Genomic DNA, 10,228 nt, shown 5'->3' with positions numbered 1-10,228 from the left:
CTTTAAAAAATGGATAAGAAGCCCAAGAAGACAAACCCTAAATTCAAGAGGACAAAATCACGTTAAAATATCATGGTATAGCCAGTTTTCACACCGGTCAATGAAAAATAGCAACTATTTTGCTGCAACAGGGACCGATCCAGTATAATATATGGGAGTTCTGGTGCATTTGTGTACGAACTCCAGCATATTATGCTGGACCGGTATACTTTGCTAACTCCTGTAAAATTTGCGGGAGACTGGAGCACCAGTGCTCCAAACTCCAGTATATTATACTGGACAATTATACTTGCTGGAACTCCCGTAAAATTTGCGGGAGTTCCAGCATAATTATGCTTGAACTCCCGTAAAATTTGCGGGAGTTCCAACATAGTTATCCTGGAACTCCCGTAAAATTTACGGGAGTTCAAGCATACTTATGCTGGAACTCCCGTAAAATTTGCGGGCGCATTTTTCCGGATTTTGAACAGTGTTTTCGCTCAGATTTAAAGTGGCTAAATTTCGATGACTTTTGAAACTTGACTATTTTTCAACGACCAGTGGTAAATCTGACTATTTTTGAATTTCTCCCCAAAATCACAGTTGCTTGACATAATATATTTACGTACGAACTGGGTGTCACGTATCCCAATGAAATGATGACAACATATTAAAAAGGGTCCACATATTATTCGGCAGAAATTCAAAAATAACAGATTTATAAGTGGTCGTTCAAAAATAGCCGCAGTTTCAAAAGTAATTGAAATTTAGTCACTTTTCATGTAAAGATAAATCTGAACTAAAATACTGTTCAAATACAGAAAAATACTCCAGTATAATATATTCTAGTATAATATACCGATCCAGCATAATATACTGAAGATTGGAGCCAATCTCCAGTATATTATACTGGAACTTTTCGCGTGTTGGAGTTCCAGCATAATATGTTGGAAGTTCATACACAGGTGCATCAATCTTCAGTATATTATGCTGGAACTTTCCGTGTTGCTGCAAAATAGTGGTTATTTTTCAATAACTTTACAAACGCGAACTATTTTGAATGACCAGTCCAAAAACTGTTACTCCGTGCTATTTTTACTTAGTTGTGGGACGAAAGATAACATTGTATAATTTTTGGACCAAAAAATAGAGGGAGGGTAAATGTAAACTATTTACCAAATGATAAGAATATTTCTGACCCATTTCCATATTTTTTTTAAAATTTTAATTTATATCTTAAATCGTACTAATAATTTAACATTGTTTGGTTCATAGTGGTAAAAATCTTTTCAATATATCCACAGTGCAAGCCAAAGAGGGGCAGCCATCAAAACAGTAAACTTTTTAACAGTTAGTAGAGAATCCAAAGATCTTCCTCGAACTTTCCGCGAAACCACTCAACCATTTCTCTTCTTTCAATTTTCCCGCTTTGTCTTTTCACTTTCATCTTCACTTTCTTACTTTATTTTCTCCTCCTTTTAATCTTCTTTTTTGCCGTTAGAATCTGATTCGCTTGGAGCAAAAATTATAATAACTGAAAAACAGTTGAAAAATCAGATCCCAATTAAGAGAAAAAATGCAGAAGAGTGGAGAAAAACGTACACTTGATGTTAGCACTAATGAGGAAAGTCAACCTGATAGGAAAAGACCAGCTCTTGCCAGGTATTTTACCTTAATTCTTTTTTTTTTTTAAATTCATCAAAAACTATATATTTAAATTATAAACCCTCGTCCCAGTTTATGTAACATAGTTTGACTTTTGATAGTTGTGTGACGGAAAATGAGAAATTTAAAGTTAAATCGTTTCTCTATAAAGAAATACATCATTTTTTTGGAATAGATTAAAAAAAAAGTGTCACATTGTTGGTGTGCAGACAAAATGATTGGGAAGCTACAGTAGGGATATTTAATGGTATGAGAACCCAAAGCAGACAATATCAATACCATGTTTTTGCCAGTTTAGCCAACACACATAAACTAGGATAGAGGGAGTAATATTTTGTGTTATATATTGGGTTTAGTCTATGTTAGATTGTTTTTTCTTGCACACTCATTTGATTTATGTACCATGTAAACATAGGTTTTAGTGCTTCTTTCTTTCTATATATGCGCTGAGCTAATTTTGGCAATGGGGTAGCAATGAAGCACCGGATTGTATTTTTATCAAATAGTGTTAATTATGTCTCACGCTTATGCTTTGCATCTTTCTTCTGGATTTCATGTTGTTCCTATTCTTCATATGATTTCTGTAGTGATACTAATATTGTCTCCTTTTGTCCTTTTGTCTTTTTCTTTTCTTGAGCCGATGGTCTTTCGGAAATAGCCTCTCTACTCCTTCGGGTAGGGGTAAGGTCTGCATACACACTATCCTCCCCAGACCCCACTAATGGGATTTTACTGGGTTGTTGTTGTTGTTGTTGTATGTCTCAATAGTAGCTAGTGCTTAAAATTGGAGAAATTTGTGGAGATGCTTACTAAAGACGTTACACGAATTGTTGTGGAGAGTGAAGGTGGGGAGTGCTGGTAGCATAATGGGGTATCGGGTAATAAATTTGTTAAGAAAAGTTATAATTGAGGGAAGGAAGAGTTATAATTGTTGAGGAGAGATACTTATTCTTGGGTTTTTTAGTTCTTCTAGTGAAAGTCGAAGTCGAACCATGTCCCTTAAGTTCAATTCTGATCGCATTTCTGTGACCTATAGATATGGTGCAGTATTTGAAAAAGTTCATATTGCTGTTTGATGTATTATGGCTCCATTTGTTAAGTGTAATATACGCACTGGTGTCTCGTGAGGAAGTTGAAATGAGGTGATATGAGCTACATTTTTGGCAGTTGCCACCTCTTGTTGCCAGTATCTTGCAAAATGGAATGGTATGATTGCTTGCCACAGTAATAGAAGTGATGTAGTAGGTCAGTTCCGATAGGTTAGTCAAAGTTTGAGCTTTCAACTCAACTGTCAATAGATTAACCGAACATCACAAAGAGGTGAATGTTGGCCCCTCTAATTTGCAACCATGAATGTACATGCGCATCTCAAGATCCTGAAAAACGCTTTGGCATCTCTGACCATCCAATTGGCTGATGCCTCTTTCACAGGCCTATTCTATGTGATGGTCAATCAACTATATCAGTACTTTTATTGTCACCCGCTAGAAAATGTTTCATTTAAGATTTGGCAATTCTAGTCATAGGCTTTTGTAATGCAAAACAATATATCCATAGTTATTGGATGTGTAATATCCTGTGTTCCAATCAAACATGAAATTGTGTGAACTGGATTGTCTTACTCTTCCCCGAGAAGCTGAAATTCAATACCTATTGTAGCTGTAATTATAGCATCATTTGTTGAAAAGTATATGGTTAGTGCAGTGTTATCGTTGAAGCGCTAAAGGTGGACAGTCTGCAGAAACTTTGCTCATCACTGGAGCCAATTCTTCGGAGAGTTGTAAGACTATTAGGCCCTTTATAAATTCTCTTGCTGCTCATTGAATGTTAGGAACCACTATCTTAGTAATATCTAACATGGTTGTTTCAACCACCCATCAGTGTATCTAAATCTAGTATTAGTTGGAAACTACAGATATTTACCTAGTAGTGTAAAAGGAAGTTTAAACGAAAAAAATGAAAAGATGCAGAAATTATGCCTAGACAAGCTAAATAGAACAAGTTATAGATATTTGAGCTCGATGCACCGCTTAGAATTGATGAGTTATTGCAAGGGGTTATGGGACCATTTGTCCAATATGTCATTGTTTTGGATTTAACTATAACTGTTGTAATCTCTATAGAAGTTCTCTCTCTCTCTCTCTCTCTATCTCTCTAATCTCAATAGTAGTTGTCTCTCTCTCTCCCTCCCCCCTTGTCCTTAATTTCAAGGTCTTAATGTGAATACTATTTGGGAATGGCTATTTTTTATTCATGTTGTGATGCATGGCATTGAAATATTTGGATCGCGAATGTTTATTTACCGGTCCATGAACTGCTATACTGGAAAAAATGCTGAAATGCTTATCTTTCCTGTTTTTTGTATTATTGCAAAATGCATGATCTTTCATTGTTGTTGCACTTGAACAAGATGTCTTCTAGATTTAATTGGTTCTTTTATCTTTATTTCTGGATATTCCTTTGTGCTCACTAGGTTAGTGAAGAAGTGGAGCGTGCATTGGCAAAACTTGGCCCGGCTAAACTTAATGCAAGGTATGGCTTCACATATCTTCATTAGATGTTTCAGAACATAGGTTTGACTTACACACTATTTTCTAGGTGTTTACAATTAATCCATTGAGGATCATTTGACTCACTCTTAAAGTTTTGAATGTTTACCTGAAATAGAATTGAGATGCGAACTGCGGAAGTTGGTACAGTAGAGAGGAGGTTTTCATGGTTTCTGATGGACATATTAAATTTAAGCCAGGCTGGTACTGCTAGTTTTTTTAAAAACAATATTGATGGTGTCTGGACCAGCTCAGTCACACCTCGACTATTCTACCTTGTACCTGCAACCTCTCACCAGCACAGATATCGGGTAACTTTTTCTGCCAAGGTGTGTGCAGATGAGAAGAAATCTCCTAGCGTTTTTTTGCTTTTGGTGGGATTTGAACCCTGGTCTCATATGATTTTCATCCGTTCCGTTGACCTCTAAGCCACACCCTTGCGTAGAGATGCACATGTTTTGTTCATATTTTTGCGTAGTTGTGTAGGTCGGGGTTGACTCCATCGGCCTAAACCTCGCTATGAGAACTGACACCTGCCTATCAATTACTTCCAAGAAAGCAGCCGGGTTCTAACTAGAATTTCGATATTGTTGGAATTGGTCTCGAAGAAGCGATTGCCCTGGTTCCCTTAGTTTTAGCATCCATTCAGTATTGTTCTGGCGATCAATTTGTTGGTTACTGTCCAAGTTGTAAATTTTGTATTTGCATTCGTCATGCAATGATAGTGCAGCGAAATATCAAAGTTAGAATTGTCAAAAGAGTGGTTACGGAAAATCAGTTTGGAAAGGTATTAGAGAGTTAAAATATTGTTTCTAAGTTGTTTCTTCAAGTCTTTCTATTGTTAAAGAGCTCTACAAGTAGTTTAGACATTAAATCATAATAAATGGAAATGGGCAAGGCATCAATCAGATTGGAATCATCTATTTTCCCTCACTTTAATATCTGTTGCTTCATATGATTCACTCAGCTTTAAGTACTTTCCATAGTATTTTATATGTGAATCTCTTCAAAGAGAAATTACTCATTGCTTTGATGGTTTTATTGTAATTTGTCACAGCTCCAAGCTTCAATTTGTTTATAATGTCACTGCTTGTGCTGAGTTTTATTTCAATATTGTAAAGATTTATGGCTAGTCTTCCCACTGGATGCTGACTGTTTAATAGAATCAATGTTCCAAGAAAAATTATGACTAACATTTGCATCTAAATAATATGCAATCTTGTTTCTTCTCCCAAGAATGTTGAATAGATCTGACTTTAAAAAAACTGTCTGCCATAAATTTGGATCAGAGCCTTGAGGTTATTGGCTAAACCCTTTGCCGCTCAAGCAATTTCATCAGAAGCTAGAGTAATAATGCCTCTGCTTGCTTGAGTTCCCGTAGTAATTTTGCTTTATATGACAGTCCCTTCTTTCTTGATATTGAACAACTAAAACATTATGCAGGGTTTCTCCAAACAGAATTGAAGGGCCAGATGGGAGAAATTTGCAGCTTCAGTTCAGGTCTAAATTGTCACTGCCTCTCTTTACAGGAGGGAAAGTAGAAGGAGAGCGGGGTTCTGCAATCCATATTGTCTTGCTTGATGGAAATACATGCCATGTTGTAACATCGGGTCCAGAGTCTGCTGTTAAACTAGATGTTGTTGTACTTGGAGGAGATTTTAATAACGAGGATGATGATGGCTGGACTCGAGAAGAATTTGAGTCTCATATTGTGAAGGAGCGTGAAGGTAAAAGGCCGCTTCTTACAGGAGACTTGCAAGTGATATTGAAGGACGGTGTAGGTAGCCTTGGCGAGCTGACATTTACCGACAACTCTAGTTGGATAAGAAGCAGAAAGTTCAGACTAGGCTTAAAAGTCGTATCAGGTTCTCGCGAGGGAATGCACATTCGTGAGGCAAAAACAGAAGCCTTTAGTGTGAAGGATCATCGAGGAGAATGTAAGTCTATATTATGTCAAATTATGTGCCATTTTGTATGCAAATTACAATTATGTGACTGTCTTCTTCTTCAGTGTACAAGAAACATTATCCACCTGCATTAAATGATGACGTTTGGAGATTGGAAAAGATAGGGAAAGATGGATCCTTCCACAAGAGGCTAAATAAAGCTGGCATACATACGGTGGAAGACTTCCTACGATTCATTGTGAGAGACTCTCAGAGGCTCCGAAATGTAATAAATTAAACCCGTTGTGTTGGAGAATATAATATGATAATTGTGGTTGTATATTAACAATTTCTTTTTGTTTCATCACCTTATTGTCTCAGATCTTGGGAAGTGGAATGTCAAATAAGATGTGGGATGCTCTAGTGGAGCACGCGAAGACCTGTGTTCTTAGCGGGAAGCTCCATGTCTACTATCCTGATGATATGAGGAGTGTTGGAGTTGTTTTTATCAATATCTATGAGTTGTGTGGTTTAATCTCTGGCGGACAGTTTCATTCAGTTGATTCTCTTTCGGAGAATCAAAAGGTTTATAGTCTTGAACTTTTCCTCTTTTGAATAATTGTCTTTCCCCAACTTGTTTGGGGCTGTAGTTGTTATTGTTGTTGTCGATATTGTTTTACATAACCAAGTGTCTTTGATTCTTTTTTCTTCTTTTGAATGAGTTGTTATGGAAACATCGAACAATTTGTAAAAGAAAGAAAAAAGAAAATAATATGCTTTTCTAGTTGCTTGCAGTAAAAGCAGAGAAGAATTTATCTTTTCGAGCACCTCCAGAAAAATGTTTAAATTGTCATATTGGATACTGAAGTCAAGGAAATGGTTCTATTGAGCATGTTCTTAAATGGAATAAATCTTGTTTTCCGTTATTTGCACAGTCCAAGCCTTTCGACCCAACCATGCCTGGCCCAAAATTATTTGAGACCAAATCTTTTACTAAAACCATTTTAGCCTATCTAAATCCGACCCAACTCACCCAATCAGCTCCCTATTCTGATGCAGCTTGCACTCTTTCGTTTGTCTGTGTCATATGCTAAAATTTTGAAAGTAGTGTTGTTACTATATACCATGTTTCTATCAGTTGTATCAGTTTGACTTTGGATTCTTTGATTTCCCCTGTATGAAGAAGAGATTAAGCAAACATCAAAGTGTTCTTGCAGGAATATGTGGACACCTTAGTCAAGAAGGCATATGACAACTGGATGAATGTTGTTGAATATGATGGCGAATCTCTTTTAAGCCTTAATCAGAATCAAACCTCAGATGATCCTCAGAACCATTCAAATTCATTTGATCTTACAACTGGCTCTCAGAACCATTCAAGTTCTTTTGATCATCAACTCAACCTACCAAATTTTCCTGCTTCAATTTCATCGGAGCAGCCTGCAGTGGATCCAGGACGGAACATTGGAGGTATAAATATACATCAGATGCAAGATATTTGTCGGGTGCCTAAGATATGTTCATCTTGAAGTATGTTAAATTTGGCCAATTGCTTTGCTTTTACTGCTGTTTTGGCTTCTTACTGAGCCTTTCAGTAACTCGAAAGATAATTCATTGGTAGAAGAGGTGGGATCTAAATGATAAGAAACTTCTCCACAATTCCAGAAACATAAGCCTGAGCTCTGAGGGTCAAATAATGCATTGGGCATACTTTGGCATGCCCTTCTTTCCTTATGTTTAAACCATCAAGACTCAATATTGTCCTAAACTTGTGATATTGTGGGGTTGCCTTAGGCAAATCTCACATCAGAATGCGAAGGGAAAGTTAGGGGCCATAACTGTGAATTTATGATTCAATTTTTGAGGCGCCTTTTGGGTTGAAGCCCAAGGGGGCAAAACTGTGAGGTCTAAAAACCTTGAGGTGACCTAGAGGAGTCGAGCCAAAGTGGACAATGCCTTGGCAGTTGTCTGGACAGTGACAGGTGGTGTCAAAACTGGTACATTCCCTAGTACGGTGATGGGACAAACCTCAGGGAGAAACTGAGAATGATGATCCCCTAATGGGGGTTTTTTTTTTTTTTTGGGGGGGGGGGAGGGGGGTTGGTGGTGTGGAGGGCAGTGAGTGTAATGCGCCATGGACAGCTACCAATTGAACTCAAAAGACTGTTTGCTGTGGAACTTGCCTTGGGCAAATTGCACATCGGAATGGGAGGGGAAAGTTAGGGACCATATAAGGGCGAGTTCAGCAATCAACTGTTGAGGTGTCTTGTGGGTTAAAAGTCAAAGGGGATAAAACCATGAGGCTCAAAAGCTTTGAAGTGACCCAGAGGGATCGGGCCAAAGCGGATTGAACACTTGAGCCCGGGTCGTGTCATCAAAATGCACTAATAGTTGAAGCAATGATGACCTGGTGTTTTACTCGTAAATCAACTTATAAACAACTATTTCCTTCCTTTTCTACTACTAAAATAATGCACAAGTCAAATTGACTTCTTAGTCACCATGCCTAGTCAATTTGTCTCATAAATGGAATATAGTCAGTTTCTTAAGCTACATATTTTACTGATATATTGTGACACTCATTCTCTAGTTAAGCCCTGTAATGCTTTCTAACTCTCACTTAACAATTGGCTGGTAATATGCATGAATAACTGCTCAACTATGCTAACTCATTGATATGCTATGACACCTACTTGTCTCTACTCTCTAACATAACATTTACCAAGTATTGCGCATATTCTCTGTTTTTCCAGGGTATAATGATAGCCGTACCGGTTCATATACCATACAGTCTCAGAACGCGAATCTAAGTGTCAATGAACAGTTAAATGGTGCTCCGTTTCCCCCTCAGAACCACCACTTTGTGGGCACGTCACAACAAACTCAGCCATCTGGAAGTGGGAGTATACAGACCCTTCGCCCACCGGAGTCGTCATTTTCTAGCTTTGTTGCTGCTAGCACCCCTAATCCATCCTACAAGGGAGCTGATGACTTCTTTACGGAGCAAGAAATACGCATGAGAAGTCATGAGATGCTAGAGAACGAAGACATGCAACATCTTCTCCGTATCAACCTGGGTGGCCAGAATCATGCTTCTTCTAGTAGCACACAAGATAATTACCAGTATGGATCATCATACATGCCCAGCATATCTTCAACCTATGGTTTTCAAGAGGACCACACACGTTCAGGCAAGGCTGTTGTCGGGTGGCTCAAACTTAAAGCAGCATTGAGATGGGGCATCTTTATCAGGAAGGAAGCCCCTGACAAAAGAGCACAAATTGTTGAACTGGATGACACCTAAATTTGATTTTACACTAAACATAACATCCACTTGGAGGCCGAATACACTCTGAATTTGATAAATGTGTTGCTTGTGAAGGTCTTGGGCAATGTGATGTTTGGGCTTTTACTCTTGAGGAGTACTATTGCTCGGTCGTGGAGTTTGGTCCAGCCATGAATATGCATCTGGTGCTAGTTTGGGCGAAAGTGCACTAAGATTTTTCTCTCCATCATGTGAACAATCATTAGTTAATAATGATTTTCACAGCATATGGTCTGCACTGTGAAGACTACACCAGTGTTCTTGGTTCTGGCTGAAAGGTAGACCCAAATTGAAAAGGACATAAGCTACTCCTGGGAGACATGCAAGTGACTTCATTTCTCTTTACTCAAGATTTTGAGCTAATATAATTTCTTACTAATATTAACTAGTGTTGTAATTCCTAGTGTTTTATTCAGCCGAAGATCTCATTACAAGAAAATATAATGGTGCATTTTTTTTTTGTGGAGAAGGGTAGAGGGGCGGGCCCGTTATCCACCGAGTTTCGAAGGCTGCGGTTGGTCCAAAGGATCGACCCCAGACGGATTTCTCGGTCATCAAAAAAAAAAAAAAAATATAATGCTGCATTTTATATAGGAAAATGATAAAAATACAATATGTACGGATCTTAAGCATTTAATATACAAGTGCATTTTCATGTTTCATTACAGTAGTATTGGCACGCAGTTTCGCTGTTAAAATATCATGGTATAGCCAGTTTTCACACTGGTCATTGAAAAATAGCCAGCGTTTATCAAGTCAATGAAAAATAGCCACTATTTTGCTACAACAGGGACCGGTCCAGTATAATATACGGGAGTTCTGGT

The 10,228-nt window shown here is 37.9% G+C and overlaps 1 protein-coding gene across 2 annotated transcripts; it reads left to right on the top strand.

Moving 5' to 3' along the window:
• Positions 1-1,301: 1,301 nt before the first annotated feature.
• LOC109219027 (calmodulin-binding protein 60 D-like) lies at positions 1,302-9,976 on the top strand. Of its 2 annotated transcripts, XM_019383427.1 has the most exons (8): positions 1,302-1,641; positions 3,349-3,424; positions 4,118-4,176; positions 5,637-6,130; positions 6,205-6,365; positions 6,461-6,664; positions 7,297-7,549; positions 8,833-9,976. In XM_019383427.1, exons 1-8 carry the CDS (start codon positions 1,556-1,558, stop codon positions 9,381-9,383), a joined length of 1,884 nt encoding a protein of 627 aa, XP_019238972.1. In that variant the 5' UTR covers positions 1,302-1,555; the 3' UTR covers positions 9,384-9,976. The 2 variants fall into 2 exon arrangements, with proteins under 2 accessions (XP_019238972.1, XP_019238973.1); XM_019383428.1 differs by lacking the exons at positions 1,302-1,641; positions 3,349-3,424 and adding an exon at positions 1,701-1,891.
• Positions 9,977-10,228: the final 252 nt, after the last annotated feature.

The sequence above is a fragment of the Nicotiana attenuata genome, unplaced genomic scaffold (genome assembly GCF_001879085.1).
Source record: "Nicotiana attenuata strain UT unplaced genomic scaffold, NIATTr2, whole genome shotgun sequence".
Lineage (NCBI taxonomy): Eukaryota > Viridiplantae > Streptophyta > Magnoliopsida > Solanales > Solanaceae > Nicotiana > Nicotiana attenuata.
Note: the sequence above shows the minus strand (reverse complement) of the source record. Positions and strands in the feature narration are given on the sequence as shown.